Source organism: Hibiscus syriacus, unplaced genomic scaffold (assembly GCF_006381635.1).
Source record: "Hibiscus syriacus cultivar Baekdansim isolate YM2019G1 unplaced genomic scaffold, ASM638163v2 tig00110483_pilon, whole genome shotgun sequence".
In the NCBI taxonomy this organism is placed as follows: domain Eukaryota; kingdom Viridiplantae; phylum Streptophyta; class Magnoliopsida; order Malvales; family Malvaceae; genus Hibiscus; species Hibiscus syriacus.
In genome coordinates this window covers 1353390-1370981 of record NW_024062759.1, presented here as the reverse complement: position 1 = coordinate 1370981, position 17592 = coordinate 1353390, and the positions used below count along the sequence as shown (strand labels likewise).

The window sequence follows — 17592 nt, the reverse complement described above, 5'->3', positions numbered from 1 at the left end:
TTAATAAACTCGAGTTAAAAAGTTTTCATGAGTTATGTAAATTTTTTTATTCTTTGTCTGTCCTCAAGGAGAAACTAAAAATATAAAAAAAAAATGAAAATGAAAAAGTTAATTTATTTACTGCTTTTTAGTTTTCACAAGTAGAATTCCTTTATTTAATTCAACTTTGCCAGCTAATTTAAAGCTGTAGTGGGTCCTAAGCTATTAAAAACCCACATCCCGGCAAAATAAAAATGTTATTAAATATTTTTTATCAACAAAAAGTTTAAGTGGAGGTCAATGTAGAGTAAAAAAATCAATTCTATAGAATTTAAAATATTACTTACAAATAATTTGTAAATGAAATTAGCAGTCTTAATATTATTTTATTAAATTCAATAAAAATGATTTTGATATTATATAATGTTAAAAGAGAAGGAAAAAGTAAAGAAATTTGACTAGTAGGCATTAGCGACGTCATATCATCTTAAGACAAAAACACTTACCCCTTCCCAACAAGAAGAAGCAAACAAGTCCCATTCAGACAGACCGCTCCACTCTTTGTCCTTTTAAGGAACTTCCTTTAGGTAATCTCCAATGTTTATCTCTACTCCAGCACATCTCTATTTTTACTGTAGAGATGAAACAGTAATTCATCTCTAGTTCTATCTTTATATTACTATTAAATCTACTTTATTCATAATATTTAACTATTATAATATTGATTTTAAAAATATAAAATAAAATATATATTTCTATGCAACTACAACGTGTAAGTAAACTTTTCGTGCAAGAAAGGGGTTGTGCATTTAAGTTTGATCATGTGTTCGATTTGGTAAAAGATATTTTGCAACTTGAAAAAATGAGTGCAGTTTCTTCATTGCCTCCAGAAAAAATTTCAGATTCCGTTAATCCTTCATTGTCTTCATTTGAAATTAATTTAAGCAACGATGAAAATATTAGTACAGGTGTTCTTCTTCCCAGCGACCAGAGGGTGTAAAAAATCCCAAACAAAAAGGAAGCAAATCGATGAAGACTATGTTCTTGCAAATTCCTTCAATGAATCAACGAAAAAGCTTCGAGAAACATTATTTTTATCAAATGCACAAAGGGATATTGCTCTTCAATTGGAAAAAAAAAGAATAGAGGCCATAAATAGAAGATTTGAAATTGCACAATTGAGGAGAGAGGACAAGATTCTAGCGATGGATCCAGATACTATTTCTGACCCCGAACGACGCCACTATTTTCGAAACGAACAACAAAAAATTCTTCGGAAACGAAAAGAAGAAGAACAGTCAACCTCTACTACTTTTAATGTGTTTGGAATGAACTTTGATGATCTTGGAGGGAGTGGAGGGGGTTTGTCTGATTATTAGTTAAATTGTTGTGTTTGAGTTGTTGGTTAAAATGTTGTTCGAGTTTTATTAGTATTTTCTATGTTTTTATGTTTCAAAAAATTAGTATGTTTATTTATCTAATTTCAATGTATTTTTATCTATCTTACAAATTAATCTATTAAATTTAAAAAAAAATCATAAAAAATCATAAAAATACAAAAAAATACAAAAAATCAGAAAAATTACAAAACAATTAGTATTTTTATATATATAATTTTATTTTTTTATCTTATAATTTAATTTATTTGAATTAAAAAAAAATTATAGCGCATGCTACAGTACCGCATCAAAAGTGACGCGGACTGTAGCGTTTCGCTACTATAACGGAGATGTGACGATGGACGGAAGGGGATTTTTTCTCACAGTGGAGATATTCTCCAAATGTGGAGAAACATTGAGATGCCCTTATTACCACTCATTAATATAATTAAACCAACCAAAACCCACTTAATCCAAGTGTATATTCTTAATGGAGCAATGGTTTAATTGATTAACCCACAATTTACCCAAACATCACTATGAATATCTATATAAACTGGTCAGTCTGTTGCTTAAAAAAACTTATCTTGTGAGCATAGAGAAGAAAAGAAAAACAGTGAGTAAACTGAGGTTTTTTCTGTTCTTTTCTCTTTTTTAAATCTCTTATTTTACTTTTGTTTGATATATTTTTATAAACACAAGTTTCCTGGGTGGTGGTTGAAGGATGGATATTGGAGGTGGCGGTGGTGGCGGTGGAGGGATGGTGGCAATGAGGTCATCATCGCCGTTTACAGTGTCGCAGTGGCAAGAACTGAAGCATCAAGCTTTGATCTTTAAGTATATGATGGCAGGTTTGCCAGTGCCGTCTGATCTTCTGCTACCTATTCAGAAGAGCTTTGAATCCATTTCTCATAGGTTCTTTCACCACCCTACCAGTAAGCACAGAATTATTTTATTTTCTTCATTTTTAAAAACCCTTCCTTTGTCTTTTATTATTAACTTTTAGAGATTATATGCCATTTATTTATTATTTTTCTTTTGCCCTCTTTTCGGGTTTGTGTTGTTCTGATTTGAGGGGAAATTTTTGTTTTTTCGTTTATTTTCATTAACACAGGCAAGAAGAATCAGATTTTCAAGCAATGATTTCCCCATGTAATGAGTTTTAAGATGAACTTTTTGATACACAGCCAAAATCAACCAACTGGATATTTGATAAATTCATGGATGTGTTCTTAGTTCCAATGGATAAAATAATGGGCTTTGAATGCCATTAAAATCACATTTTAAGGTCAAAGATTGGGTCCCTTTTCCTTGTTTTCTCAAAGTTTCGGAATATAAATTCCGAACATGTTTTATTCTTGATGTTGTTGGTGTCTTAATCATCAAACATCATATCACTTTTTCAAATGGTTTATTATTGTTCTGATATTTGCTAATTTTGATGATGTTGCTGTGATTATTTTGTTGTTCTCATCGTTGTTGGTTTTGTACTTTATTCACCTAGTAACATAAATTTCTTGGTGGTTTGCCACATTTGTTCCTGTTTGTTCATCAAAAACCTTGTTTATGAATTCGATCCGAGTGTAATTTTGCAGTGGGATATTGTTCCTATTTTGGAAAGAAGGTAGATCCGGAGCCAGGACGTTGTCGGAGGACCGATGGAAAGAAATGGCGATGTTCGAAAGATGCCTACCCGGACTCGAAGTATTGCGAGCGCCATATGCACCGTGGCCGTAACCGTTCAAGAAAGCCTGTGGAATCACAAACTATGACACAGTCATCATCTACTGTGACATCATTGACTGTTTCCGGTAGTACCACTGGTATGGGAAGCTTCCAGAGCCTTCCTTTACATGCTTTTGGCAGTACACAAGTCACTGCTTCCGCAACCGGTCAGTCCAATTATCATCTGGAGTCGATCCCCTATGGAATCCCGAGGAAAGATTACAGGTAAATCCACTATGTGTTTCGCTTAATATAGTTTCATTCTTAGCACATCATAGGAAAGATCAAATCATTTCATCATCTTCCATTTACGGCAATGCCTTCACAATTCGATAAAGGGTTAATTTTGATTCTATACGATAACCTTTTCGAGATGTAGATCGCTAAAAATATGGTTTGCAGTATAAGTTTTGGGTTGTTTTAGCTGTGGTAGGGATACAAGATATAATAATTGTTGGGCCCCTATCTGTTAGATTGTGTGGTAGGAGTAAAATTACAGATTGCTTCTCACTAGGATAATGGAGATCTTGCAGAAACTTTATAAAGTTTCTGTTAAACTCAGTGTTCCGGGCCCTGGTGTCCTCAAAGATGGACGACGAGTTCAGTTGATGTTGCTGCTGAAATTTGTTCTTCACTGACAGTTATCTTTTCTGGTCCATTTTTTTCTTTTGTTTTCTCCGTGTCATTCGCTTTTGTTCGTTTTTGTTGTCTGGCGACCATGAGAAACTGTTGATAGCATGCTACCGCATGGGAACTTATCCATTCTTTCTGTTTTTACCTAATGGAATGTGTACCTTTTTGCAGAGTTTGAATCCAAAGATTGCTTATAAAATCTAGGAGAAAAAACAAAACAAAAAGGAAACTACTATTTTACTTCCAAGTTTAGTATTTCAGGAAAGTAGTTGTACAAAGCTAAAAACTGTCTTTACCTTTTAGTTTCCCAATGTGTCTTGGTGCGCCTACTAGGTCCTAGGTGGTAATATATTAGTCTTATTACCATTGTAATCATGATTAGTCATGATTTTCAAAAACTTGATCTTGTTCCTATATTCCTACGATGTAGATAACGGATTGGTTCCATGAAACTTTGTTTTTCTTTTTAGTTTATTTCGATTTCAGGGTTCCGGGCCCTTATGTCCATTAGTACATTGTAGAATTCCAATGGAAAAATATGACAAGCATTCTGAATTAGTGGGCATATTGGAGATATAAAATGTAGAACTTGCTTTTAGCGTTGTTGTCGGAATCTTGTTTTAAAACTATTGTGTTACCTGCATTTTTTCGGGGGAAATGGTGGTGTATCCCAAGTCCAAGGCCTCACAACACGGAAAGCATATATGTTTTTACTTTCTATGTTACGATAGTAAGACTTGGTAATTCATCTGTAGCCTAGGTTATTGTAAATCAGATGACTTGTTTATGGTATTTTATACTTTTATAAAGTTTGATACATTGATAATTCATATCATATATCTTTTTAAGCTTTGCGGCCACGGTTTTTATATATATATATATATATAGTATTTTGTTGAAAGGACTGCAAAAATGTTCGAGGAATTGAATAATTTTCATGTTACTTGGATGGTGTCAATGCTCTCGCTTCTAGAAAAATTCTAGTTTGTTGCCCAAGGTTTAGATCTTAGATATATTCATGTCATATTCGTGATCGTATGGTATGCAGTGAGGATGTGCATATTCATTTACATCGGTATTTTTTCCTAAGCATGTGTGCTGAACTTGCACGAGTTTGACCTGTGCTGTTCATATTAGCTGGATATTCCATAAATTTGGGTTATTTTATGTAGCTTCTTCGATCTTATCTAAGTTCAAGTTTGTATCGCATCATTTGTACCAGGTTTCATGACATTTTTTATTTTGCTATTTAATTCATATCGTTCGGATTCTGCACTTATTTTAACTGTACCTCCCTGCTGCGTCCTCGGTAAGTGGTGTGAACTGTCTCTGCACTATGTAGTCATCGTCTATGACCTGATTAAAAAGATGCAAAAGAGTGAATTTAGTGATCGTCTATGACTATTATCAAATGTTTTGACTTGATTGTGGTTGATCATGATTATAATGCGTTTTACTCAATTTGTTCTAACATGCAGGTATCTTCAAGGAATTAAACCCGATGCCGGTGGGCATAATATTTCATTCGAAGCTTCAGGGAGCAACCGCGACACATGGCCTCTTATGCAGTCTAGAGACTCTTTGTTTGCTCAGTCAAAAGCCAGTAGCCACCTGAGCTTGCAGGCCGATTACCCCCAGCAATCGCTTTTCAGTGATTTCACCTCGGGAGAAGCCGTGAAGCATGGGGGTCAATCCCTTCGACCCTTCTTTGACGAGTGGCCTAAAACCAGGGACTCCTGGTCAGCTCTTGAAGATGACAGATCAAACCAGACCTTTTCTACAACCCAGCTATCGATATCCATTCCGATGGTATCATCTGACTTCTCCACGACTAGTTCTCATTCTCCGCATGGTGAGTTTCAAACTCCATAGTTCCTTCTGGGATGTCCCGTTCGTCTAAAACTTCAAAACCCGCATTCGGATTATGCCGCAGTTAGTTGAATGAGCGGAAATTCGAGATTTCCCGGAAGAGAAGGCCCGGAAAAGTTGTAGCTACTTGACTAATGTTGTACTCTCTGATGATTTTCCTTGAGCATGACTTCGTGTAGGATGGAAACTTTAAATTTAAATAAATATGAGAATTAAGTAATCCTATTACTTTGTACAGAATCGTGCTTTGAATTTCATTTGTACTTTTATAGCAGTGTATTTAATTACGGCCCAACTGTGTTGTTTGGGAAGCTAAGTATACTGTGGCCGAAAGAATTAATGCTACAATTAATGGTAAACAAAGTTGTTGAGGACATAAGAAAATTCACTCAGTAGTCAATGCTACGTGCTCAGTATCCATTTATCATTTGTATTTAATAATAGATGACGGGATTTTTGGTGGTGTATTAATTTGTCGTTATAGTTAATATTCTATGATATGATTTATCATTTATATTAACTTTATCGTTTGTCTTTCGTCTAACTATATATTTCATGTATGGATACACTCATCATTTGTAATACAAGTAGATAATCTTTTTTTGGGATAAAACAAAAAAAATCAAGAAAAGCTTTTGTTTTTGTTTTCCTCTTATCATTGCTTAATTTTGAGAATTTATTAATTTCAAAAAAGGTAAAGAAATCAATATTAACAAAAAGAAATTGTCCATTTTTTCTCATGTACTAAAAATTACTTTTTTCTGAGGAGGGGGGGGGGGATTTTAAAATCTGAATTAAAATTGGTAGTAGTGATTCATTGGTCCTCTGTATTTACCAACTGAATCGAAAAATATTTAAACTTCCAACTATTGGATCTAAACTCGGTTCGATTTCAGGGCAGTACATGCCTTCGTTTAGACGATGAAAAAGAAGACCGGTTCATATATGCAAAGGTTGCAGCAAGCAAGCATCCTTCACACGGCTAAAATGAAATGAAGTAAGCACCAAAGCTTAACAAATGCAGTCACGACTCATCATTGTCGCTAAACCGACCCAAATATTATACGCAATAAACAAGACAAGCTGACCAAAAACAATAATTCGCTTCCAAAGATTTAACTAAAATATAACAAGTTGTATTTATATATCTCAACTATTAGATTAAAATAATTTGCTTCCCCTACCTCTAGCTAAACTATCCATAGCATCCCTCTTATGATAACCGGACTCTTCATCTGTATATCCATGTCCAAAACTTGTGTCCGATACATATTTTGACATGGTAGTAGATGTAATATGTGGAAAAAGAAGTTGAATATATCATCTCGGACACGTCTATATTTGACACTCAACAAAGCCTGGGTAGTATCGAGTAGCAAAGACGCACTACGTCTTTTCAGAACGAAGAATGAGCTCCCTTCTAAGTTTAAATAATGACTAAGACATAAAAAGAGTTTTGCCTTTCAATGACAATCCTGTTTACCTAACCCTACTCTCCTAGAAACTTATTCCCGGGTATCTCCAACTTTATGTCTTCGCTCGGTATGAAGGGTGGAAAAGATGAAGGATAGAAAATTTATTAATCGAATGACTAATATTCACCACCACTTTCTTACTCAGAAGTTTAGTCATTAGATTTCCATACATGAGCTTTTTCTTTCCTTCATGCCAAAGAGAGCCTAAGGCTCCTCTTGGTACGAAGGATGGAAAATTCGTTAATCACAATAGCTAAACTTCAAAGTAGGAAATTGGTTAGATGCTAAACATTTGAATAACAAATTTTCTATCCTCCATCCTTTCTAACCTTCATATCAAGCAGAGCCTGAGATAAGTTTCCGAATCATAAACAATTTAACAAGTGTAATATAGATGTACTTTAATACAACCCAGCATACAGCAATGAAGATGAAAGCGATGTATCAAAGAAGTACCTGTCTTAAGGTTATTCAAATCCAGAACGGAGCATTCACTGTAACATTCCAAGATATGAATTCAATGCCAAAGTACAGAAGAAATGGCAACAGACATTACTTGAAGATATGAGGTCAAATCTTTTGGTTATGAGATCAGTTGCCAAATTTCAGAAATTGATTTGAGGTGGTAAATTATTCTTCTGAATATCCATAAATGGGAAAATCAAAAACAATAACAAATTAACGACACTGAGCGTATAAAGATGTTGACGAATCATTAACAGCCCATTACTGCACAATTGGACACAAATGCACCTGCTCGCTCCTTGACTGCAAGTACATTCCACTCTGGTCCATCCTTGTTTCCGTCCTCTGGATCCCAAGAGTGTAGAATAATAACTCGATCATCACGCCCGGCATGTCCTCCAGCTCCTATTACAAGTAAACTTTTGCCGCAAGCTTTAAATGCGAGTCCCCAACCATTGGAAGAGTCAGCTCTAACAGGTAGTCTCTTCACAACATCCAGGAGTTATTAACCTTGTTATATTTCTTGACCTCATTAGTCACTTGATCAGCAAGGTAAAGTTGATTATTCACTACAGCAACTAGAGGTGGTGAACGCATAGCAGGATGAAATGCACCCGCATTGTAACCAGGATACATATTTTCTATCCTCCTCCATGATCTTGTCTCAATATTGTACTCTTCACCACAACTCAAGCAATCCGTATGACTTGACATGCCCCCAATGACATAAAATTTCCCATCCATAAAAAAACCTGAACACAGCTTTCGAGGTAAGTTCATATCTGGCAATGTTTGCCAAGTACCAAGCTCAGAATTGTAGAGCTCAGCAGATTGTAGAACATTTCCGTTCTTATCACTTCCCCCAGCTACAATGGCAATCTCCCCAAGGCTGCTAGAACCAAACAAACATCGAGGCAAATTCATTAGAGGGCATCTAGACCAATTGTGAGTGATCAAGCTATACATCCAAATAGCAAATCCAGAAAACTCACGGCCAAACACAAGTAATTCAGTCCCCACTGCCAGAGACTCCTTATCAGCACAAGTAAAACAGTCATCACAGGGAATCCTAGGTAGTCTCATCCATTTCTGTTTCATAGGATCAAAAGCTTCCCAAGGCATCATATTACAGGCTAAATAAACCCAGTGTTCAATTATGCCAAGCTGACGTCTTAGTTTATATAAATATCCACTCCCAATAAGTGACCTAAATTTTCTGTTTAAACAGGCCATATTTGGGTAATCAGATCTGCTGCTCCAGGCCAGAATGTCCAGTGCCATGTCATCATTAAGACCTGGAATGAAACTATTATCAGACCCTTGTCCACCATGATTTTCTCGGGATCCTGCCATAATTTTAGGCCTTTTTCCATTTGATCCTATATAGCCAAAAGTTTGAGCATGCACTTCCTTGTCTAGTAAAACTTGCCCAATGCCTTTCCGATTACTCTTACTAGCTGAGAGAATATATGCCAACAGATGCCAATCATCTTGCGAAATTCTTGAACTGTGGTTGATAGATACTGGAGGCTGAGATGAGACATGACCTTCCAAACCAGCCATTACTGGTGATTCATGTTCTGCCCCTTCTACTTCCATATTAGGCTTCTTAAGTGAATCCCTGAACACCATTTTAGAGATTGTGCCGTACAAAAAACTATTCTCTGAAAAGGGGGAAAAGGATTCAATAAAAAAGTGAAAATACCAAAAAGCAAATGCACAAAATATTATCAATTCTAAGAATCCTTTATTAAAATTTCCTTTATCATCCATTTTTCAAACATATAAAATGATAGATTCCTTCTATTCTATCCATGCTTGACTTCAAAACCAAGGTTTTCTGTTTTTCAAACATATAAAATGATAGAAGGGAAAAGTACTGGCAGCAAAATGTGAACAGCCATAATAAAGCTGATATGCTTCTAAGTTCTAATTATAATTTCTGTTTGTCACTAGCCAACTCAATGAAAACAAGACTACTTTCCCAAAAGCAGATAATGGTTCAATAAATTAACAATGTATTGCTTCATGTAAAATCTTCCCGTGGCGTCCAAATAACAAAACTGACCTCATACAAGGATCAAGCCTGAGCTTGTACTCTCGTTGATAAGAGTGTTATCCAGGAAAAAAAGTGAAGACATACAATAAATTCTGCATGAAAGTGATACACAATACGTGCAGTATTAAATGATACACTCAAATCAAAGCTTGAGCCTTTGTTCATCATTAAAGTCCCTCTTTTACTCAAAAGGAGTAGGAAAAACATATGAATAACAACTTCAAAAACTAGTCTCCACAACCTGAAACAGGTATCATCTTTCCATCGAGAGATACTGTTTATTAATCATTCCCCGCTTCCAGAGATAGTCATGATGTGATCCTGTCTATCTCCAACTTTATCCATGACTTGATCACACCATGGAGATTATTCAAAGTTGGTTCTAAGGGAGTTCTTACTTACTTTATCTTATATTTACTTTTTTACGCACTATATATTATTATGAGCATACATTGCAGATTAGACTATACTTGAATTATCATAACATGTGCATTCATTCATTATATGGTTTGCATCATTGATTGATATTCAAGCATATAATCTATAGTTATAATAATATTCATTCATTATCATATGATGCATGAGTTATTATTATAACCTATAATCCACATCTTTATATTAAAATTTATTTACTATAAATACTTAGCTTATATTATGATTTCTTTTTTAGGTACCTAGGCGGCCACATGATGGGAGCTAACTTAAAGCTAGCATTGGAGTCCAAGAGCTATGGAAACTTGACTAGGGCAACTTCGGGACAGCTCAAGATCATTTTGGGACAAAGTTGCCAGCTGACCCCTGAGCTCATAGCTGACTTGAGCTAGACTTTAGAGCTAGCTAGAGATATCATTTCAGCTGGAGAGTTGCACCATCATCACCACCACACAGAGCACTACAAATATGGTCTGGGTCAATTTTTGTGAATTCGTACCTTTTCGCGAAGAGTTGTCATTCCAAGAGGTGCCTTTTCACAAGGAGTTGACCAAAGACTCATCTTCATGTACTTCATCTATGGCCAGCTCATCTTCAGCTCAAACACATGGAAAGTAGCTCAAATGATGAAAGGTTACTTTCAACCCATGTGACCTTTCATGACAAGTTGCTGCCCATTGCAGACCATGACACCTAGATGCACGTTGGAAGCTAAGTCACGCCTAGTTGCTGTTTATCTTCATTTCATGGACTTCAAGACATCATCCTATGGTTGCAACTTCACCAAAGCATTGCAAGAAGACCCATGTGCATTCAAGTAGGCTGCCATGTGCATCATTCAAGCATGTACACTCCATGTGACATCAAATTGGCGCCAAAACACCAAGGGATGCTTCCTATTCGGCCAAAGACTATTTCCTCTTCATTTTGGCGCCCAAATAACTTCCAAATGTATTTAAATCATCCTTAGGGCCGAACCAACACCTAACCATTCGGCCAAGAGTATGTATCTTCATTTAAATCATGTATTTTCATAAAAATCATGCATTTTCAAAGGGGTTTCAACCTTGGCCGAACCATCAAGTATCTATTCGGCCTAAACCCTTTGAAAACTATAAATAGGCTATTGCGTTTCATTTGTAACTCAACCCTTTGATAAATTAAATCCTTGTGAGATTATTCTCTCTTCAAGTTCTTTTTAGAACTATATCGATTAAACAAGCTTAATTCTTAAGTTTTTGGCGTCATTCCTTCCCCTTGATACTTCTGGTTCCTAGTTCTTATAACTAGTGGGTCAAAGTCCTTGTTTACCACCCCTTATAAGACTTATAAGAAACGGGTCTTTGCTCCTTTATAGTATTGGTTCCTTCTTAGTCTTATAAGATACTATCTGTCCATCACCATCTTCCATCGCCATTTCACGCCTATATCATCACCATCTTCCATCACTATTTCACGCCTATATCATCACCATTCCTTAACTATTCCTCTATCATTGAATTATCCATCATCTATCATCAAGAATCACGTGCATCATCACCATTGGTGGCCGAATTCTCTTACATTTGAAGGACAATTCAACAACACTTCTGCAGCCCATCTTTGATAACATTTCTATCCATTTCAATTCTTTCCATTTTCTTTTTATTTCTTAATTATCAAATTACTTAATCAAATTCTTCTTCTTTTGTGCAGATTACTTTCAATTCAAAGTGTAGTATTTGGTGTATCTCCTAGATCGGGAAACAACAAGGGTACCAACTTCTCCATTATTGAAGAAGCCTGAATAGTCTTACATCAAGCGGTAATCAGAGCTTAGTCGGATTGACAATCAAGTGCTGCAACAAAAGCAAAAAGAAAGAAGAAAAAAACAAAAAGAAGAAAATACTCCTACAACAAATTTGGAGTGCAAAAGAAAGAAAAGAAAAAGAAAAGTGAAAAAGTTGCAAAGTACAAAGAGAAGCATAATACAATCTGCCCAACAACAAACTAGAAGGAAGTATCCTTGTTGTTTCTTGTGAAGGAAGACAGTAAGTGTTGCAACTTGAGTTGTAAGTTATCTTCATTTTCGTACTATTTCATTTCCTTATTCTTTCATCTTTTCTTATTTCATTTCCTTATCCTTTTCTTAACCTTTTCTATCCTACCTCTACTATAACCATTTCTATACCCTAACCATTTTTTAAGCCGATGCACAAACAAAGAAACTTGCTCAATCTTGAGTTAGTTCTTTAAAGGATCCACAAGAGATAATTGAGAGGTAAAAGACAAACGAGAGGGTGGGAATAGAAGGGGATCAGAAAAAGCCAAGAACATATCCCCTGAGTGCAAACACGAGTGCGATTGGAGTGAAGTCTTAATTTTCTTTGGAGTGACCAAGTGAGGCTTTTGTGAGCGTGCTGGTAAGGTTTTTATTTTTTTTTATTTTTTATACTAACAATGTCTTGTGAACTTCCATCTTTCCAAACATTGGAGGATGAATAGCAAAGAACAAACACATTTCACACTCGTTGCCATGTAAATGGTAAAGTGTGTCTTGTAGCTATTGATGGAGGAAGTTGAACAAACATTGCAAGCACATACATGGTCAAGAAGTTGGGACTTACAACATTCAAACATCCTATCCCATATGTTTTGCAAGGATTAAATGAAGATGAAGAGTTCGAAGTAATAGAGCAAGTACTTGTGCATTTTTCAATTGGGAGATATGAAGATGAAGTCTTTTGTGATGTTGCTTCCATAAATTCAAGCCATCTTCTTTTCGGTCGACCTTGGCAATTTGATAAACGAGCATTGTATGATGGATTCACAAATCGTTATTCATTCTACCACAATGAAAGAAAAATCATCTTGACACCATTATCTCCTAGCCGAGTGAATGAAGATCAAACTCATTTAAAAAAGAGGATTGAAACAATGAAAGAGAAACTTAAAGACAATGCAATTAAAGGAGAACATTTGGAGGAAAATTCAAATGAAGAAAAGCTTGAACGTTTAGAGGAAAATTCAAATAAAGAAAAGCTTTTTGAAGTTGAACAAAAGAGATTGGATGTAGAAAACGTTGAAGTTGAAAACGAGAAGAATGAATTTGGAGAAAAAGATGAGAGTGAAGAACAAATTTTATCTAACATTTCTTCTCCTATCCTTTCTTTTGTTTTGCAGGATAATTCAAGGGACATATCTTTTCAAGGAGATGATTCAAGAATCATGGCTTTTGGAGGACTAAAAGATGTGACTTTTGGTGATCCACAAAACATGTCTCTTGATATTTCAAATGAAGTGTCACTTGAAATGCCAAGAGTAGCAGCCGTTGACATTCCAAATACACTGCGCATATTGAAGGGAATTCAACATCCAATGGATTTCTCCATCATTAAGCAACCAACTCCCACTAAACATCCACCTTGGTTTGATATTTCTATTCATCTTGTCAACAGTTTTGAATTTACATGTTTTGAATTTTTTTACAGCAATTCGATTCATGTCTATGGTATTGTCTTAACACTTTGTGAAGGCAAGGTCATTGGAGAATGCTTATGGACAAGACAAAAGATCAAGGACAATTATTCTAACCTTGAACATGCAGAATTTTTCTTTGATTTACAGAACGATTCAAAGGACACAACTTGTCAATGGAGAGAACCTAATGTTGTGACTCTTCAACCAAAGGGCATGACCCTTGGAGAACCAAAGAATATGTCTTTTGGAATGCTAAAAGTTATGATCTTTCAAAGCAACATATTTTATGATTCAAAAGACATCACTCTTGGCCATCCAAAAGATGTGAACAGGGAGTATACATTTAACTTAACAATGATTCATAATTCTCTTACTTATGAAGGTCTTCTTTCTTTTCAGGACAAGGAGGTTTAAGGTATTTATTCGAGGTTTATGACTTTTCACAAGAATCCTTTCATAGATCTTTTCGAAAGGGAATGTCTTGAACAAATTGATATTGAATGGATATATTTTGAAGACCAATCAACAACGTTTGAATGGAAAGACACTAAGGAGAAGTCACCCTTCGATTTGAGGACAAATCGCCCAAAAGAAGGGGAGTATGATGTGATTCTGTCTACCTCCAACTTTATCCATAACTTGATCACACCATGAAGATTATTCAAAGCTGGTTCTAAGGGAGTTCTTCCTTACTTTATCTTATATTTACTTTTTTATGTACTATATATTATTATGAGCATACATTACAGATTAGACTATACTTGAATTATCATAACATGTGCATTCATTCATTATATGGTTTGCATCATTGATTGATATTCAAGCATATAATCTATAGTTGTAATAATAATATTCATTCATTATCATATGATGCATGAGTTATTATTATAACCTATAATCCACATCTTTATATTAAAAGTTATTTACTTTAAATACTTAGCTTATATTATGATTTCTTTACCTAGGCGGCCACATGATGGGAGCTAACTTAAAGCTAGCATTGGAGTCCAAGAGCTATGGAAACTTGACTAGGACAACTTCGGGACAACTCAAGATCATTTTGGGACAAAGTTGCCAGCTGACCCCCGAGCTCATAGCTGACTTGAGCAGGACTTTTGAGCTAGCTAGAGGTCTCATTTCAGCTGGAGAGTTGCACCATCATCACCACCACACAGAGCACTACAAATATGGTACAGGTCAATTTTTGTGAATTCGTACCTTTTCACGAAGAGTTGTCATTCCAAGAGGTGTCTTTTCACAAGGAGTTGACCAAAGACTCATCTTCATGTACTTCATCTATGGCCAGCTCATCTTCAGCTCAAACACATGGAAAGTAGCTCAAATGATGAAAGGTTACCTTCTACGCATGTGACCTTTCATGACAAGTTGCTGCCCATTGAAGACCATGACACCTAGATGAACGTTGGAAGCTAAGTCACGCCTAGTTGCTGCCTATCTTCATTCCATGGACTTCAAGACATCATCCTATGGTTGCAACCTCACCAAAGCATTGCAAGAAGACCCATGTGCATTCAAGTAGGCTACCATGTGCATCATTCAAGCATGTGCACTCCATGTGACATCAAATTGGCGCCAAAACACCAAGGGATGCTTCCTATTCGGCCAAAGATTCTTTCCTCTTCATTTTGGCGCCCAAATAAATCATCCTTAGGGCTGAACCAACACCTAACCATTCGACCAAGAGCATGTATCTTCATTTAAATCATGTATTTTCATCAAAAATCATGTATTTTCAAAGGGGTTTCAACCTTGGCCGAGCCATCAAGTATCTATTCGGCCTAAACCCTTTGAAAACTATAAATAGGTTATTGCATTTCATTTTTAACTCAACCCTTTGATAAATTAAATCCTTGTGAGATTATTCTCTCTTCAAGTTCTTTAAGAACTATATCGATTAAGCAAGCTTAATTCTTAAGTTTGTGGAGTCATTCCTTCCCTTTGATACTTCTGGTTCCTAGTTCTTATAACTAGTGGGTCAAAGTCCTTGTTTACCACCCCTTATAAGACTTATAAGAAACAGATCTTTGCTCCTTTATAGCATTGGTTCATTCTTAGTCTTATAAGATACTATATGTCCATCACCATCTTCTATTGCCATTTCACGCCTATATCATCACCATCTTCCATCACCATTTCATGCCTATATCATCACCATTCCTTAACCATTCCTCTATCATTGAATTATCCATCATCTATCATCAAGAATCTCGTGCATCATCACCATTGGTGGCCGAATTCTCTTACATTTGAAGGACAATTCAACAACACTTCTGCAGCCCATCTTTGATAACATTTCTATCCATTTCAATTCTTTCCATTTCCATTTTCTTTTTATTTCTTAATTATCAAATTACTTAATCAAATTCTTCTTCTTTTGTGCATATTACTTTCAATTCAAAGTGTAGCATTTGGTGTCTCTCCTAGATCGGGAAACAACAAGAGTACCAACTTCTCCATTATTGAAGAAGCCTGAATAGCCTTACATCAAGTCACTTCTTCAATCCCATAATGAATTAATTCCATAAGCAAAGTTTTGGGCAAAACTCATACTAAACAATAGAGGATCCTTTAGATTTATTAGATACTTCAATGTGAAAGATAAGTTGATTCACTGTACGGTGATCAGCAGCATTTTAGAAAAAACTTACATGCATTGCCTCGCAGACAAAATTACCCTAATATCTTACAACAAGAACCAATTTAAAAGCATCCAAATAGAAATTAACCATCAATACAACTTTCTATGGTTTACGGAAATATAACCATGCACTGCAAATCGTGAAGGGGAAAAATCATATCACTAACAGGTTTGATTACATCTCCGGCACATTTCAAAACAATAGTTTGGATGATTTGGACATAGAAGTAGGCTGGAGAAGCTTAAACACATTTCAAAGCGATTCTAAGAAGACATACAATTACATATGTTAACTTGTGATTCAAAATATATTCCTTTATTTAGAATAAGAATGAAAACATGACGGACTTTTTACACCGCTAGTAGATAACTTAAACATTTTCCCCTTCTGTACACACAATTGGGCGTAGCCTTCTCTCATACCATCTCAGAACTCGATCTTCTATACAAAGTTTTAAGTTCTAAACATTGGGGTATCACTGTCAAATGATAGGATATATGATTTAATTGTGATAATTACCAGCTAAATTCGGAAACATCATGGAAAAAAACACATAAGTAGCAACAAAATCATATAAGAAACAAACTTAGTTGTTTAGCTTAAGTTTGTTTAGCTTTTCATTTGTTCTGGTTTTCCAAACTTAGTTTATCGAATAATACAACATGCAATCTTAATTGCAATAAACAATCTCAATAAAGTTTGAAAAGAAAATTAAACTAATTCAACAATTGAAGCCAAAATCTTAGCAAATCTTAACACGCAAGAAATAAAGATTTTAAGTAGAAGAATAAATCAGCACTCACCACGAGTGAATCTAAAATCCGACCCGATTATTTCGCTCCCGGTAATTTCGACAAAACCCGATCTCTGACGAGAACTTCAAAACAATCTAAAAGGGGAAAAATCCTAATTCACATAATTCTGAAGCTTCGATTATCCCTAATTACCACCTTTTTTTATATCTCCTTTTCGCAGGCTTTGAAATCTCATTCTCGTCCTTCGCTAAAAAATATAGGCTTGACTAAAAAATTAGTTTTAAAATTATGGGTAAACTATATATTGATCACCTAACTAACTTCTCTTTATATTTTGATCACTAATCAAGTCCTTTATCATTAACATCTAACAGAAAATATGATGTGACAGTTAAATATTTCAATATGATTCTACATTTAGCCTCTATTATTTACATATTCTCAATTTAATCTTATTTATAATTTAATTTAAAAAATTAATTCACTAATAAGGAGGTACCATGTGATCTATTTAAAGGGAAAAATCATATTAGAAAATACACTTAAGAGAATCAAACCTAAGACTAAGTGAAACTCTGGCAGTGCCTCATCCACTGTTATAAAGTCTATATTTGCTATTTTTTTCAAAATATTTTATATATTATTATCTAGATTATGAAGAAAGTTATAATAAAAAGGTATCGAAAGGATTCAAAGGTGAGA

General features: G+C 35.1%; 1 protein-coding gene and 1 pseudogene across 1 annotated transcript; one reads left to right on the top strand and one right to left on the bottom strand.

The window, feature by feature from the left end:
* The first annotated feature begins 2030 nt into the window (after positions 1-2030).
* Positions 2031-5763, top strand: LOC120129184 (growth-regulating factor 3-like). Its single transcript, XM_039146760.1, has 3 exons — positions 2031-2293; positions 2954-3308; positions 5195-5763. The coding sequence occupies exons 1-3, from the start codon at positions 2083-2085 to the stop codon at positions 5586-5588; spliced, it is 960 nt and encodes a 319-aa protein (XP_039002691.1). The 5' UTR covers positions 2031-2082; the 3' UTR covers positions 5589-5763.
* Positions 5764-7534: 1771 nt separating this feature from the next.
* On the bottom strand, positions 7535-17127 carry LOC120129075 (annotated as a pseudogene).
* Between the last annotated feature and the right edge of the window lie 465 nt (positions 17128-17592).

Excerpts from the sequence above, each read along its gene's own strand:
- LOC120129184 (XM_039146760.1), top strand. The coding sequence starts at position 2,083 with ATGGATATTGGAGGTGGCGGTGGTGGCGGTGGAGGGATGGTGGCAATG. Across the intron at positions 2,294-2,953 it reads GTTCTTTCACCACCCTACCA|TGGGATATTGTTCCTATTTT; the intron begins GTAAGCACAGAA and ends GTAATTTTGCAG. Across the intron at positions 3,309-5,194 it reads ATCCCGAGGAAAGATTACAG|GTATCTTCAAGGAATTAAAC; the intron begins GTAAATCCACTA and ends TCTAACATGCAG.